This window comes from Ascaphus truei, chromosome 7 (assembly GCF_040206685.1).
Source record: "Ascaphus truei isolate aAscTru1 chromosome 7, aAscTru1.hap1, whole genome shotgun sequence".
Taxonomy (NCBI): Eukaryota; Metazoa; Chordata; class Amphibia; order Anura; family Ascaphidae; genus Ascaphus; species Ascaphus truei.
The window spans coordinates 43,145,391-43,163,029 of record NC_134489.1 but is presented as its reverse complement, the minus strand read 5'-3'; the positions used below and the strand labels follow the sequence as shown (position 1 = coordinate 43,163,029).

The following is a 17,639-nucleotide window of genomic DNA, read 5'->3' as shown; positions in this document are numbered from 1 at the left end:
TCATGTCACTGACCCGGGGACTAAACATATGTTCTGAGGGCGAGGCTGCCACCCTCCTAATACAGGGGTGCGCCATCCTCCTAATACAGGGGTGCACCTGCCTTCTGCACATCCCCGTAGTCTCCTAGCACCTGGATTACACGTTTAGCATGCAATCTCTTAGGGGCTCAATGTGTAACTGTGTTACAGGGGGGGCAACTCTAGACCTCAAGGGCCACCAACAGGTATTAGGGATATCACTACTTCAGCACAGATGGCTCAGTCTTCCACTGCACTCCCTATGCTGAAGCAGGGGTATCCTGAAAACCTGACCAGTTGGTGGCCCTTGAGGACTGGAGTTGCGCCCCTGTGTATTATATGTCTGTATTTTACAGATATTGTATCGGAGAGAAGCCCGAGCACGGACATTACATGACGGGTTACGTTGCATCAGCTGTGTGGGTGAGTTACATGTGTTATGATGGGGGAGCGGAGGGGGGGGGGGTTATGTACTCTGGGTACTGTACCTCCACTCACAATAATACTTTTGGGGTACTGTACCTCCTCTCACAATAATACTCTCGGGGTACCGTACCTTACCTCACAATAATACTCTCGGGGTACCGTACCTCCTCTCACAATAATACTCTCGGGGTACCGTACCTCCTCTCACAATAATACTCTGGGGGTACCGTACCTCCTCTCACAATAATACTCTCGGGGTACCGTACCTCCTCTCACAATAATACTCTCGGGGTACCGTACCTCCTCTCACAATAATACTCTTGGGGTACCGTACCTCCTCTCACAATAATACTCTCGGGGTACCGTACCTCCTCTCACAATAATACTCTCGGGGTACCGTACCTTCCCTCACAATAATACTCTCGGGGTACCGTACCTCCTCTCACAATAATACTCTCGGTACCGTACCTCCTCTCACAATAATACTCTCTGGGTACCGTACCTTCCCTCACAATAATACTCTCGAGGTACCGTACCTTCCCTCACAATAATACTCTCGGGGTACCGTACCTCCTCTCACAATAATACTCTCGGGGTACCGTACCTTCCCTCACAATAATAGTCTCGGGGTACCGTACCTCCTCTCACAATAATACTCTCGGGGTACCGTACCTTCCCTCACAATAATACTCTCGGGGTACCGTACCTTCCCTCACAATAATACTCTCAGTACCGTACCTCCTCTCACAATAATACTCTCGGGGTACCGTACCTTCCCTCACAATAATACTCTCGGGGTACCGTACCTCCTCTCACAATAATACTCTCGGGGTACCTTACCTCCTCTCACAATAATACTCTCGGGGTACCATACCTCCTCTCACAATAATACTCTCGGGGTACCGAACCTCCTCTCACAATAATACTCTCTGGGTACCGTACCTTCCCTCACAATAATACTCTCGGGGTACCGTACCTTCCCTCACAATAATACTCTCGGGGTACCGTACCTTCCCTCACAATAATACTCTCGGGGTACCGTACCTTCCCTCACAATAATACTCTCGGGGTACCGTACCTTCCCTCACAATAATACTCTCGGGGTACCGTACCTCCTCACAATAATACTCTCGGGGTACCGTACCTCCTCTCACAATAATACTCTCGGGGTACCGTACCTTCCCTCACAATAATACTCTCGGGGTACCGTACCTTCCCTCACAATAATACTCTCGGGGTACCGTACCTCCTCTCACAATAATTCTCTCGGGGTACCGTACCTCCTCTCACAATAATACTCTCGGGGTACCGTACCTCCTCTCACAATAATACTCTCGGGGTACCGTACCTTCCCTCACAATAATACTCTCGGGGTACCGTACCTCCTCTCACAATAATTCTCTCGGGGTACCGTACCTCCTCTCACAATAATACTCTCGGGGTACCGTACCTCCTCTCACAATAATACTCTCGGGGTACCGTACCTTCCCTCACAATAATACTCTCGGGGTACCGTACCTCCTCTCACAATAATACTCTCGGGGTACCTTACCTCCTCTCACAATAATACTCTCGGGGTACCGTACCTCCTCTCACAATAATACTCTCGGGGTACCGTACCTCCTCTCACAATAATACTCTCTGGGTACCGTACCTTCCCTCACAATAATACTCTCGGGGTACCGTACCTTCCCTCACAATAATACTCTCGGGGTACCGTACCTTCCCTCACAATAATACTCTCGGGGTACCGTACCTTCCTTCACAATAATACTCTCGGGGTACCGTACCTTCCCTCACAATAATACTCTCGGGGTACCGTAACTCCTCTCACAATAATACTCTCGGGGTACCGTACCTCCTCTCACAATAATACTCTCTGGGTACCGTACCTTCCCTCACAATAATACTCTCGGGGTACCGTACCTTCCCTCACAATAATACTCTCGGGGTACCGTACCTCCTCTCACAATAATTCTCTCGGGGTACCGTACCTCCTCTCACAATAATACTCTCGGGGTACCGTACCTCCTCTCACAATAATTCTCTCGGGGTACTGTACCTCCTCTCACAATAATACTCTCGGGGTACCGTACCTTCCCTCACAATAATACTCTCGGGGTACCGTACCTTCCCTCACAATAATACTCTCGGGGTACCGTACCTTCCCTCACAATCTCCAGCTCGTCGTTGGCATTGAAGCTCAGCTCGTCCGTGTCCTGTGCATCGTAGGCGTAGAGCGCCCTGCAGAGGGGGAGCCGCGGCTTGGGTTTGGGGGTGGGCTTGCTTCTCCCTCCCCCTGGGACGGGCTTCACCTCTTTTGACTGCCGCCTGTGTATTCTGGGAGGACAACACAACATGAAGATAACACACACCGGCTCCCGAGACTGCGGCAGCGTCACAACAAGGCACGCCGTTAACCCCTTCACTGCCACATACATTTATTGATCAATTACCCCATGTAAAACTTTCACTAACTTTGTATCTCACATGTGAGAGATTATATTCTTACAGCTTATTAGTAAAGCACCAACCTGCGCTGCGGCGCGGTACAACGGGGGTACAGAGGTGTATATTATATACACAGGGCGACGTATCAAACAAGTGCAAACGGATACCGAAGGGATGAGGGCCTGATCCCGAGAGCTTACGCTCTAGAGGTGTGTGTATACATGTGGTTTTATGCAACTGTGTGTGTGTATGCGTGCGTGTGTGTGTGTATGCGTGCGGGTGTGTGTGTATGCGGGTGTGTGTGTGTGTGTGTGTGTGTGTGTATATGCGTGCGTGTGTGTGTGTGAATATATGCGTGCGGGTATGTATTTGTGTGTGCGTGTGCGGGTATGTATATGTGTGTGTGTACGTACGCGTGTGTACGCGTGCGGGTATGTGTGTACGTACGTGTGTGTACGCGTGCGGCTATGTGTGTGTGTACGCGTGCAGATACGCGTGAGTACGTGTTCGGGTGTGTGGTATGCATGCGGGTACATGTGTATGCGTGTGGGAGTGTGTGTGTGTACGCGTGCAGGTGCCTGTGTACGCGTACAGGTACGTGTGTGTGTACGTGTGCAGGTACGTTTGTGTTATGTGTGTGCGTGTGTGTGTGTACGCACACGCAGTAACAAGCTGCATAACACAGAGGAGGTGGCCACTCTCAGCCGTGTACAGGAAACAAAGAAGCCTCAATGCAACATCCAATATGTTTTACCAGGAAATTACACATTACCTGCTGTATATAACGCTCCAGTTGGCCCAATATAAATATATACTAGTGTGGGTGTGACCCGGGTACTCACCCCGCCATGCCCTGATCCGGTACATTCATGAAGTCCATGTCCAGCACCGTAGGCGGTACCTTGGCGCGGGGACTGGCGCCTTGTCTGGGTAAAGTCGGCTGGTCCACGCTGCTCTGACGCGATGTGAAGGAAAATCTCTGTGTCATCGGCGGGCGGGAATTCTTCTTGTTGCCCGCGTTTGTCCTCTGCGTGCCTGTGTGTCAGAGAACAAGGGGTAACCGCAAACCAACCCCACCTGGCAGTGAAGGGGTTACATTGCTGTCTGGCGGGGAAGGTGGGTAACAGCCCTCTTGACAAAGCCTGCGAAACGCGCATCGCTCTGACGTGATGCGCAACCTCGGGCGTGTTCATTTCATCTGTCCACATACATTTTCTCCTCCAGAATCCCCTTTTGTTTGCATCTGTATGCAATAATATATCAATATATCTTGTATAGAGGTATTTTGGGAGTGATCTTGCGCTATATATATATATATATCTATCTGTATATCTATCTGTATATCTATCTATATATCAATATATTATATATATCTATATATACATATACACACACATATATATACACATACATATATACACATACATATATACACACACACATACATATATATATATATGTATGGGGTGTTCCTCACAGCAGTGGTGCATCCGCAGCAACGCAGTTGGAGCAGGCAGTACTCAGAGGTAATTTTCAAAAAGATTGTATTAGAGTAGGTGGCACAAATGCCAACGTTTCGGTCCTCACGGGGGGGGGGGGGGGGCCTTTCTCAAGTAGGTGCCACCTACTCTAATACAATCTTTTTGAAAATTACCTCTGAGTGCCGTCTCGTTCCTACTGCGTTGCTGCGGCTGCCCCACTGCTGTGAGGAACACCCCTGCCTGTTAACTACTGCTAAGGGACATGCACCTACCTTATACTGCATACAAGTGAGTGCCAACTACTCTCCATTGACTATATATAGATGTATATATGTATATGTATATATATATATATATATATATATCCCCGTTGTGGTGAATATGAGACATGGGCTATATCTGTGACTTAAATGAATCTCTCTCCGTGTCCTGGTGATAAATCTCCCATAGTACGTGATATGAGGAGGTGGAGAGGTAAGTGGCTGGGGAGGTAGGTGCGTGATTACTTACCTCTCACGGGGACACAGTATTTGATACCACGGGAGTTTGTCTGGATTTGTGGGTGGCATTTTGTGTTGGAAGATTTTATTATAATCCTTTTTATTTGGGGATTTTTCATACCACTAACGTTTAACGGGCAAGTTACCATGTGGGACACAGTTGCCGCCGTGAGGCGTCTCTAGTGGCCGCTTGGTACGTGTCGGTGCAATATCAGAGTTATTTCTATTTCCTGAGTGAAGCCCCGGTCTGTATTCTACTCAGAAGGCTATATACCCAGGGGGCAATAATCTGCACATAATGCCCTCATAACCCTATAAAACAAAGTGCTTGTTACTCTCTTAACTGCGGTGTCTGAGCATGGTTATACGTGGCCTATACGTCTCTTACGTGGCCCCCTGCATTAGTGAGTTACGTGGCCTCCTGCATTAGTGAGTTACGTGCACTCACCAGTCGGCTGCGTGCGTGGTGCGTGGTTCTCGCTGCCCATGTACTGGCTTTTCCTGACGTCCTTCCTTGTGGGTCCTGGGACAGATACACAAGTGACAGCTTTAAAGTGACTGTGCGCGCGCGTCGTGTGAGGGACTGCAAGCGCGCGTCGTGTGACTGTGCGCGCGTGTCGTGTGAGGGACTGTGCGTGCGCGTCGTGTGACTGTGCGCGCGTGTCGTGTGAGGGACTGTGCGTGCAGGTCGTGTGAGGGACTGTGCTCGCGCGTCGTGTGAGGGACTGTGCGCGCGTGTCGTGTGAGGGACTGTGCTCGCGCGTCGTGTGAGGGACTGTGCGCGCGCGTCGTGTGAGGGACTGTGCGCGCGCGTCGTGTGACTGCGCGCGTGTCGTGTGAGGGACTGTGCACGCGCGTCGTGTGAGGGACTGTGCGTGCGCGTCGTGTGAGGGACTGTGCGTGCAGGTCGTGTGAGGGACTGTGCGCGCGCGTCGTGTGACTGCGCGCGTGTCGTGTGAGGGACTGTGCGTGCGCGTCGTGTGAGGGACTGTGCGTGCGCGTCGTGTGAGGGACTGTGCGCGCGCGTCGTGTGACTGCGCGCGTGTCGTGTGAGGGACTGTGCGTGCGCGTCGTGTGAGGGACTGTGCGTGCGCGTCGTGTGAGGGACTGTGTGTGCGCGTCGTGTGAGGGACTGTGCGCGCGCGTCGTGTGACTGCGCGCGTGTCGTGTGAGGGACTGTGCTCGCGCATCGTGTGAGGGACTGTGCGCGCGCGTCGTGTGAGGGACTGCGCGCGCGTCGTGTGAGGGACTGCGCGCGCGTCGTGTGAGGGACTGCGCGCGCGTCGTGTGAGGGACTGTGCGCGCGCGTCGTGTGACTGCGCGCGTGTCGTGTGAGGGACTGTGCACGCGCGTCGTGTGAGGGACTGTGCGTGCGCGTCGTGTGAGGGACTGTGCGTGCAGGTCGTGTGAGGGACTGTGCGCGCGCGTCGTGTGACTGCGCGCGTGTCGTGTGAGGGACTGCGTGCGCGTCGTGTGAGGGACTGTGCGTGCGCGTCGTGTGAGGGACTGTGCGCGCGCGTCGTGTGACTGCGCGCGTGTCGTGTGAGGGACTGCGCGCGCGTGTCGTGTGAGGGACTGTGCGTGCGCGTCGTGTGAGGGACTGTGCGTGCGCGTCGTGTGAGGGACTGTGCGCGCGCGTCGTGTGACTGCGCGCGTGTCGTGTGAGGGACTGTGCTCGCGCGTCGTGTGAGGGACTGTGCGCGCGCGTCGTGTGAGGGACTGTGCGCGCGCGTCGTGTGAGGGACTGTGCGCGCGCGTCGTGTGACTGCGCGCGTGTCGTGTGAGGGACTGCGCACGCGCGTCGTGTGAGGGACTGTGCGTGCGCGTCGTGTGAGGGACTGTGCGTGCAGGTCGTGTGAGGGACTGTGCGCGCGCGTCGTGTGAGGGACTGTGCGCGCGCGTCGTGTGAGGGACTGTGCGCGCGTGTCGTGTGAGGGACTGTGCGCGCGCGTCGTGTGACTGCGCGCGCGTCGTGTGAGGGACTGTGCGCGCGCGTCGTGTGACTGCGCGCGCGTCGTGTAAGGGACTGTGCGCGCGCGTCGTGTGACTGCGCGCGTGTCGTGTGAGGGACTGTGTGCGCGTGTCGTGTGACTGTGTGCGCGTGTCGTGTGAGGGACTGTGCGCGCGTCGTGTGACTGTGTGCGCGTGTCGTGTGAGGGACTGCGCGCGCGCGTCGTGTGAGAGACTGCGCGCGCGCGTCGTGTGAGAGACTGCGCGCGCGCGTCGTGTGAGGGACTGTGCGCGCGTGTCGTGTGACTGTGTGCGCGTGTCGTGTGAGGGACTGCGCGCGCGTCGTGTGAGGGACTGCGCGCGTGCGTCGTGTGAGGGACTGTGCGCGTGTCGTGTGAGGGACTGCGCGCGTGCGTCGTGTGAGGGACTGTGCGCGTGTCGTGTGAGGGACTGTGCGCGTGTCGTGTGAGGGACTGTGCGCGTGTCGTGTGAGGGACTGTGCGCGCGTGTCGTGTGACTGTGTGCGCGTGTCGTGTGAGAGACTGCGCGCGTGCGTCGTGTGAGGGACTGTGCGCGTGTCGTGTGAGGGACTGTGCGCGCGTGTCGTGTGACTGTGTGCGCGTGTCGTGTGAGGGACTGTGCGCGTGTCGTGTGAGGGACTGCGCGCGCGCGTCGTGTGAGGGACTGTGCGCGTGTCGTGTGAGGGACCGCGCGCGCGTCGTGTGAGGGACTGTGCGCGTGTCGTGTGAGGGACCGCGCGCGCGTCGTGTGAGGGACTGTGTGCGCGTGTCGTGTGAGTGTATGCGTGTGTCTTGTGTGAGTGTCTGTGCGCGCGTCGCGAGTGAGCAATGGTGTGTGTGTCACGTCATGGGAATGAGCGACGGTGAGTGTGTCGATATCTGAGTGAGTGTCTGTACATACGCCGGTAATGTAAGTGAGCGACGATGAGTGTGTCAGGTCATCTCACACTCGCGCTCTCCCTCTGTCACCCTGGCAGCCGCACTGCTTACGTGAGTTTTTGGGCAGTCCAGGGCCGATGGTGACTGTCTGGACCTTCCCATTTATCCGTAGTAACGCCATGTCCCCTATTCCTGCCTGGAACTGAATGTGCCGGGAGCCGGCCGCCCCCCACGGGGCCCATCCTGCCTTCTTCACCTTAAACTCCAGCCTGAGATGAAGGGTACAGAGCGTCGCTTGTTAAAAACACCCAACTCCTTCCCAGCACTCACCGGGGAACACGGGGAACACGGGGCCTCCTGCACACCCGCCACTGTGTGCTTAGAGAGTTATATGAAGGGACTTGTTATCTCTGGGAGATACAGACAGGACTGGTCCATACAATCTGTCTGTGAGTGACAGAAAGAAGACCTCATGTGTTTCCCCCACTGCAAGTCAATATAATGAGGCATTGAGTAAGTCGTGTATGTCACTTCACGTACATTCCATGCACACCGCATGCTGTCCCAGCCCCACATACAGTCCATGCACACCGCATGCTGTCCCAGCCACACGTACAGTCCATGCACACCGCATGCTGTCCCAGCCCCACGTACAGCCCATGCACACCGCATGCTGTCCCAGCCACACGTACAGCCCATGCACACCGCATGCTGTCCCAGCCACACGTACAGCCCATGCACACCGCATGCTGTCCCAGCCCCACGTACAGCCCATGCACACCGCATGCTGTCCCAGCCCCACGTACAGCCCATGCACACCGCATGCTGTCCCAGCCCCACGTACAGCCCATGCACACCGCATGCTGTCCCAGCCCCACGTACAGCCCATGCACACCGCATGCTGTCCCAGCCCCACGTACAGCCCATGCACACCGCATGCTGTCCCAGCCCCACGTACAGTCCATGCACACCGCATGCTGTCCCAGCCCCACGTACAGCCCATGCACACCGCATGCTGTCCCAGCCACACGTACAGCCCATGCACACCGCATGCTGTCCCAGCCCCACGTACAGCCCATGCACACCGCATGCTGTCCCAGCCCCACGTACAGCCCATGCACACCGCATGCTGTCCCAGCCCCACGTACAGCCCATGCACACCGCATGCTGTCCCAGCCCCACTTACAGCCCATGCACACCGCATGCTGTCCCAGCCCCACGTACAGTCCATGCACACCGCATGCTGTCCCAGCCCCACGTACAGCCCATGCACACCGCATGCTGTCCCAGCCACACGTACAGCCCATGCACACCGCATTCTGTCCCAGCCCCACGTACAGCCCATGCACACCGCATGCTGTCCCAGCCCCACGTACAGCCCATGCACACCGCATGCTGTCCCAGCCACACGTACAGCCCATACACACCGCATGCTGTCCCAGCCCCACGTACAGCCCATGCACACCGCATGCTGTCCCAGCCCCACGTACAGCCCATGCACACCGCATGCTGTCCCAGCCCCACGTACAGTCCATGCACACCGCATGCTGTCCCAGCCCCACGTACAGCCCATGCACACCGCATGCTGTCCCAGCCACACGTACAGCCCATGCACACCGCATGCTGTCCCAGCCCCACGTACAGTCCATGCACACCGCATGCTGTCCCAGCCCCACGTACAGCCCATGCACACCGCATGCTGTCCCAGCCCCACGTACAGTCCATGCACACCGCATGCTGTCCCAGCCCCACGTACAGTCCATGCACACCGCATGCTGTCCCAGCCCCACGTACAGCCCATGCACACCGCATGCTGTCCCAGCCCCACGTACAGCCCATGCACACCGCATGCTGTCCCAGCCCCACGTACAGCCCATGCACACCGCATGCTGTCCCAGCCCCACGTACAGTCCATGCACACCGCATGCTGTCCCAGCCCCACGTACAGCCCATGCACACCGCATGCTGTCCCAGCCCCACGTACAGTCCATGCACACCGCATGCTGTCCCAGCCCCACGTACAGCCCATGCACACCGCATGCTGTCCCAGCCCCACGTACAGCCCATGCACACCGCATGCTGTCCCAGCCCCACGTACAGCCCATGCACACCGCATGCTGTCCCAGCCCCACGTACAGCCCATGCACACCGCATGCTGTCCCAGCCCCACGTACAGCCCATGCACACCGCATGCTGTCCCAGCCCCACGTACAGCCCATGCACACCGCATGCTGTCCCAGCCCCACGTACAGCCCATGCACACCGCATGCTGTCCCAGCCACACGTACAGCCCATGCACACCGCATGCTGTCCCAGCCCCACGTACAGTCCATGCACACCGCATGCTGTCCCAGCCACACGTACAGCCCATGCACACCGCATGCTGTCCCAGCCCCACGTACAGCCCATGCACACCGCATGCTGTCCCAGCCACACGTACAGCCCATGCACACCGCATGCTGTCCCAGCCACACGTACAGCCCATGCACACCGCATGCTGTCCCAGCCACACGTACAGCCCATGCACACCGCATGCTGTCCCAGCCACACGTACAGCCCATGCACACCGCATGCTGTCCCAGCCACACGTACAGCCCATGCACACCGCATGCTGTCCCAGCCACACGTACAGCCCATGCACACCGCATGCTGTCCCAGCCACACGTACAGCCCATGCACACGCATGCTGTCCCAGCCACACGTACAGCCCATGCACACCGCATGCTGCCCCAGCCCCACGTACAGCCCATGCACACCGCATGCTGTCCCAGCCCCACGTACAGCCCATGCACACCACATGCTGTCCCAGCACCATGTACAATCCATGCACACTGCATGCTGTCGCAGCTCCACGTGTAGCCCATTCATGTCGCAGCTCCACGTGCAGTCCATGCACACCGCATGCTGTCCCATCCCCACGTACAATCCATGCACGCCGCATACTGTCCCTGCCCCACATGCAGTCCATGCACATCGCATGCTGTCCCAGCCCCACGTACAATCCATGCACACTGCATGCTGTCCCTGCACCATGTACAGTCGATGCACACTGCATGCTGTCGTCGCAGCTCCACGTGCAGCCCATGCACGCCGCATACTGTCCCTGCCCCACATGCAGTCCATGCACATCGCATGCTGTCGCAGCTCCCATCAGCCTCTTACTGGTTGTTGAATCTGAGTGGCAGTTTGCTCTGCGTCCGCTCCTCGTAGCGTTTGTACAGAAGACTCAGGAACTCTGTCTTAAAGACGCACTCAAGCACGCTGTCATACTGCGCCTCATGCACAATCAGGAAGTCATCCTGCAGAGTGCTGGGGACAAATGTCAGCACGTAAAGCAGTGTCCTGCGCTACAGCAACGCTCGCCCCTGTCCTGCGGCACTCGCCCCCCCTCTCCCGACACTCGCCCCTCCCCCGGCACTCGCACCTCCCCCGGTACTTGCGCCCTCCTCTCCCGGCACTCACACCCCCCCTCCCCCGGCACTCGTGCCCCCCCTCCCCCGGCACTCGCCCCCCTCCTTCCGGCACTCGCGCTCCCCCCCCCCGACACTCGCTCCCCTCCTTCCGCAGCACCTCACCCAACACTCTCCCCCCTCCCCAGCACTCTTCCCCACCCAACTCGCAACTAGCCCGAGACACACCCAACTCGACCGAGAGACACCCGCTCGCCCGAGACACACCCAACTCGCCCGAGACACACACAACTCGCCCGAGACACACCCGCTCACCCGAGAGACACCCGCTCGCCCGAGAGACACCCGCTCGCCCGAGAGACACCCGCTCACCTGAGAGACACGGCCTGGATGTTCTGCAGCTCGATCTGCCTTTTCAGCACCTCTGTCACCTTCCCTTTCTCAGGTCCCTGCTTCACCTGCTCCCGGCCAATCAGATACAGGAACTTCGGGGTCATGATCAGGTCACGCTTCAACGTCTATTGCAACGAGAGGACGAGGAGGCGTTAACGTATGAGGTCATCGCTCTGCGTATGAGGTCATCGTTCTGCCTCATCCACCCCACATCGCAGCGCTGCCCCCTGCACGAATTCCTAGAGTAATGCCCTGCGGCGCTCTGGCGAGGAGGGGGCTGTTCTTAACCCTTTGACTGCCCGCTGGGCCTGTGACGCACTGCGCAGGGGACAGGTATAAATACAATAACAATCCAAATATCCAATTCCAATTTGCGTCCGGTTTTGTTTTTAAATCCGTGAAACGGAGAAAACGTGGGCGACATTTTGTATATTTTTACACTCATAAATTATCTAAAAATGTATATTGTGCGTCCCCCGAATCACTGCGTTTTGAAACCAAGTTGACTGGAATTAACCCCTTTGCTGCTAGAAAGGTTCTCCAGTGAAGGGAAGAAGATACTAGTGAAAGAGTGTTAGCTCCGTGGGTTAGCAGGAATTTGGTGTCTTTTAGTGTCCCACATACAGTTACCACTATGCACAACCACCTGTCAATGTCTCCTCCCCTCGCCCCCTCCCTTTCCCTCTCTCCCCCCTCCCCTCCCTCACCGCCCCTCTCTCACCTCCCCTCTCTCCCACCTTGAACCTGCGGTCATATTTCACCACGGTGTCAGAGAAGTCGATTCTCTCCCTGCGCCCCACGAACTGCCTGAGCTCGGGGCGCCCCTCCATCCCAATGTAATCCCCCACAAAGTTTCTGTTGATGCTGTTCCTGCGGCGTTCCTTCTTATTCAGGACGATGCTAGAGGCTGGAAACAAACAGGAAGTGACCAATCCGCTCTGGGTGGCCATCTTTAAAATGGTCACACTTTATTTGCCCACCATGAGAATGGCTGAATTTAGCCAAGTAAAGCCCCAAAATGGGGGTTTTACCGTCTTGCTGCCCCCCTCTCACCTTCCTCTCTCATGCGGATGTACTTGCGCACGGCCGTGTGTCTGCGCCACGCCTTCTGGATGACGCGAGCAAAGCCGTCATATTTCCTTTCCCGCGTCTCCTCCAGTAAGAAGAGCTGCACAGGGAGAGAAGATTAGTGCCTGGGTACCAGCCACTGCTAGGGGCTGTTCCCTTAGCCCCCACCCCTGGCTGTCCCAGCCCCCACCCCATGCTGTGCCAACCCCCCCCCCACCACTGTCTGTGCTAGCCCCCACCCCTGGATGTGCCAGCCCTCTCCATCCCTGACTGTGCCAACCCTCCCCCACTGGCTGTGCCAACCCTCCCCCACTGGCTGTGCCAACCCTCCCCCACTGGCTGTGCCTGCCCTCCCCCACTGGCTGTGCCTGCCCTCCCCCACTGGCTGTGCCTGCCCTCCCCCACTGGCTGTGCCTGCCCTCCCCCACTGGCTGTGCCTGCCCTCCCCCACTGGCTGTGACTGCCCTCCCCCACTGGCTGTGCCTGCCCCCCCTCCCCCCCACTGGCTGTGCCATCCCTCCCCCACTGGCTGTGCCATCCCTCCCCCACTGGCTGTGCCTGCCCCCCCCCCCCCACTGGCTGTGCCATCCCTCCCCCACTGGCTGTGCCATCCCTCCCCCACTGGCTGTGCCTGCCCCCCCCCCCCCCACACTGGCTGTGCCATCCCTCCCCCACTGGCTGTGCCATCCCTCCCCCACTGGCTGTGCCAGCCCGCCCCGGGCTGTGCCAGATCCTGGCTGTGCCCTTGCCCCCTTCAGACACTCACAGACTCCGGAGCCTTGATGAACACTTTGCTCTTCCCCAGCTGGTACTGATCCGAGTCCATATTTACGGCGCGCAGTAGATGCAGCACCCCCTGCTTCTCATCACCCTTCCACTCCGGCCACGTCTCCCGGGTGAGAATGGCAAACCTGGCAAGGAGGGAAAGGCAATGTGTGGGTGCAACGGCACGGCATGGACCGAACCAAGACAAGCAGTGTGCACACACACACACGTGATACACTGTTCCACACTATGGCACATATGATACACTGACACGGTGTGATACACTGTTATATACTATGCATGGCATAGGTGTGACACTGACACACACAGTGTGATACACTGACACACGTAATATACACGCACTGACACACACGTAATATACATGCTCTGTGACACACACGTAATATACACGCACTGACACACACGTAATATACATGCTCTGTGACACACACGTAATGTACACGCACTGCGACACACACGTAATTTACACGCACTGTGACACACACGTAATATACACGCACTGTGACACACACGTAATATACACGCACTGACACATGTAATATACACGCACTGTGACACACGTAATATACACGCACTGTGACACTGTAATATACACGCACTGTGAAACACGTAATATACACGCACTGTGACACACACGTAATATACACGCACTGACACACGTAATATACACGCTCTGTGACACACACGTAATATACACGCACTGTGACACACGTAATATACACGCACTGTGACACACACGTAATATACACGCACTGTGACACACACGTAATATACACGCACTGTGACACATACGTAATATACACGCACTGTGACACATGTAATATACACGCACTGTGACACGTAATATACATGCACTGTGACACACATGTAATATACACGCACTGTGACACATGTAATATACACGCACTGTGACACACGTAATATACACGCATTGTGACACACGTAATATACACGCACTGTGACACATGTAATATACACGCACTGTGACACACGTAATATACACGCACTGTGACACACACGTAATATACACGCACTGTGACACACACGTAATATACACGCACTGTGACACACGTAATATACACGCACTGTGACACACACGTAATATACACGCACTGTGACACACACGTAATATACACGCACTGACACACACGTAATATACACGCACTGTGACACACGTAATATACACGCACTGTGACACACACGTAATATACACGCACTGTGACACACACGTAATATACACGCACTGTGACACACACGTAATATACACGCACTGTGACACACACGTAATATACACACACTGTGACACATGTAATATACACGCACTGTGACACACACGTAATATACACGCGCTGTGACACACGTAATATACACGCGCTGTGACACACAAAATATACACGCGCTGTGACACATGTAATATACACGCGCTGTGACACACATGTAATATACACGCGCTGTGACACACATGTAATATACACGCACTGTGACACACATGTAATATACAGGCACTGTGACACACGTAATATACAGGCACTGTGACACATGTAATATACACGCACTGTGACACACACGTAATATACACGCACTGTGACACACACGTAATATACATGCACTGTGACACACATGTAATATACACGCACTATGCCACATGTAATATACACGCACTGTGACATACATGTAATATACAGGCACTGTGACACACATGTAATATACACGCGCTGTGACACACATGTAATATACACGCGCTGTGACACACATGTAATATACACGCACTGTGACACACATGTAATATACAGGCACTGTGACACACGTAATATACAGGCACTGTGACATGTAATATACACGCACTGTGACACACACGTAATATACACGCACTGTGACACACACGTAATATACATGCACTGTGACACACATGTAATATACACGCACTATGCCACATGTAATATACACGCACTGTGACATACATGTAATATACAGGCACTGTGACACACATGTAATATACACGCGCTGTGACACACATGTAATATACACGCACTGTGACACACATGTAATATACAGGCACTGTGACACACGTAATATACAGGCACTGTGACACATGTAATATACACGCACTGTGACACACATGTAATATACACGCACTGTGACACACACGTAATATACACGCACTGTGACACATGTAATATACACGCACTGTGACATACATGTAATATACAGGCACTGTGACACACATGTAATATACACGCACTGTGACACGTAATATACACGCGCTGTGACACACATGTAATATACACGCACTGTGACACGTAATATACACGCGCTGTGACACACATGTAATATACACGCGCTCACACAGACTCTTCTTTACCTGTGCAGGAATTTTCGGAAGACTCTACGATACGCGTATCCTGCTCTGCGCACGCGGATATTCTCCCGCAGACCCAGATATTCCACCTGATGTTTTACCCTGCGGGGCACAGGGAGGCAGAGTCAGAGCAAACACAGGCCCAGCTCCACACAACAACCCCACGCGATATTCTTTAGTGATGCTGAGTATTACCACACACCACCCTGAGCTCATCTCATTCAAAGAAGAAAAAATAACCTGCACCCAACTACCTGTACTCCCTGGGGTGCAGTGCCCTGCCACCTTTCCTGTTGCCCCTCCTGGCACCCCTTGTTACCCCCTTTTGGTACCTGCTGTCCTCCCAGTCCCGCGACTTCTTGGTCTCGTTGGGTTTGATGCAGCGGATGTAGTGGGGGGTGCACTTCATCAGGGTGCTGACCAAATCATTAGCTTGTTTCTGGGGGAGCAGAAAAGTTTTAGACACCCCCCTAATACATACCCCCCCACAATAAGGAGACACCCCCTAATATAGAAACGGGGGACACTCACCTTGATTTTGCTGCTGGCGGTACTCGGACGGCCTTTCTTCTCCGCATTGAGACTTTCTGGGAATCGCTCCCTGATAAAGGGTCTGTAGGATCGGGGAGAGAGACAGTTACACACAGCTCCGGGATGTGGGGGGGGGGGGGGATTAGTATTGTGTGTGTGTATATGGGGTAGCACATCTGACTAGAGACGGGGTGTTACTTGGCACTCACTGTTCGCTGCTTTGCATCAGCTCAATCAGGTCGCTGAACAAGACGTCCCGATTCCGCTCACAGAATCCATTTACGTCATATGAGACCTGAACGGGGGGGAGGGGGGAATGGTTGGAGGGGGGCGGACAGAGACCACCAGGACAGGAGCCCTTCTCCCATGCCTGCCCCCATACACGGATCCCCTCTTTTCTGTTTATAAACCAATACTTCAGTCTTCCCCAGTGGAAGGACATTCCCATCACTACCCCCCCCCCCAAATACAGGACCCCCCCCCTCACAGACACCCCCCCCTCACAGACAGGACCCTCCCCCGCCCCACTCTCACAGACAGCCCCCCCCACCCCCTCACAGACAGGGCCCCCCCATCATCTCACAGACAGCCCCCCCAACCCCTCACAGACAGGGCCCCCCCCAACCCCTCACAGACAGCCCCCTTACAGACAAGACCCCCCTTCACAGACAGAACCCCCTCACAGACAGGCCCCCCCCACCCCCTCACAGACAGGGCCCCCCCACCCTCTCACAGACAGGGCCCCGCCCCTCACAGACAGGACCCCCCTTCACAGACAGAACCCCCCTCACAGACAGGGCCCCCCCACCCTCTCACAGACAGCCCCCCCACTCCCTCACAGACAGGACCCCCCCTTCACAGACAGAACCCCCCCCTCACAGACAGGGCCCCGCCCCTCACAGACAGGGCCCCGCCCCTCACAGACAGGACTCGCCCCCGCCCCCGCACTGTACCTTGCCAGCATAATGGTGAATGATGAAGCCTTTATTCCAGCTGTTAAAATGTTCATGGCTGCCGATGGCCGTCTGCAGCTTCTGCAGCAGAGTCTGGTCTGCGCCTTCGCCCTTCGCGTGCATCGTGGCGCACACATCGTCCAGGATGCTCATCACGCCGGGGGGGCTCTGAGGGGCACGGAGAGAGGACCTGGTACAGAACTAGCAGGTACCAACTACACGGCCATATGCTACCAGTCCATCCAGAGACTGACCACATCCCCTATCCAAAACCAACTACATACTGATCCGCTGACCAGTCCCACCTCCAATTAATTTGGTGCTGACCCCCTGACCTGTCCTAACCTAGGAACTGATTTCCCCCCCCCCCCCCAAATGTTCCACCTCCAAGCAAACCAGTACGGACCCCCCAAC

At 55.8% G+C, this 17,639-nt stretch overlaps 1 protein-coding gene across 2 annotated transcripts in view; it reads right to left on the bottom strand.

The window, feature by feature from the left end:
* Nucleotides 1-17,639, bottom strand: part of LOC142499115 (unconventional myosin-Ie-like) — a 61,371-nt gene that overhangs the window by 575 nt on the left and 43,157 nt on the right. For both annotated transcript variants that reach the window (XM_075608027.1, XM_075608028.1), the window contains 14 exons: nt 17,226-17,393; nt 16,482-16,567; nt 16,273-16,354; nt 16,074-16,180; nt 15,745-15,843; nt 13,363-13,507; nt 12,582-12,696; nt 12,266-12,435; nt 11,508-11,653; nt 10,888-11,034; nt 7,837-7,994; nt 5,325-5,399; nt 3,738-3,930; nt 2,609-2,784 (listed from right to left, as the gene is read on the bottom strand). In XM_075608027.1, the coding sequence (XP_075464142.1) occupies nt 2,609-2,784; nt 3,738-3,930; nt 5,325-5,399; nt 7,837-7,994; nt 10,888-11,034; nt 11,508-11,653; nt 12,266-12,435; nt 12,582-12,696; nt 13,363-13,507; nt 15,745-15,843; nt 16,074-16,180; nt 16,273-16,354; nt 16,482-16,567; nt 17,226-17,393 (1,867 nt within the window). The remainder of the gene's footprint in view (nt 1-2,608; nt 2,785-3,737; nt 3,931-5,324; nt 5,400-7,836; nt 7,995-10,887; nt 11,035-11,507; nt 11,654-12,265; nt 12,436-12,581; nt 12,697-13,362; nt 13,508-15,744; nt 15,844-16,073; nt 16,181-16,272; nt 16,355-16,481; nt 16,568-17,225; nt 17,394-17,639) is intronic.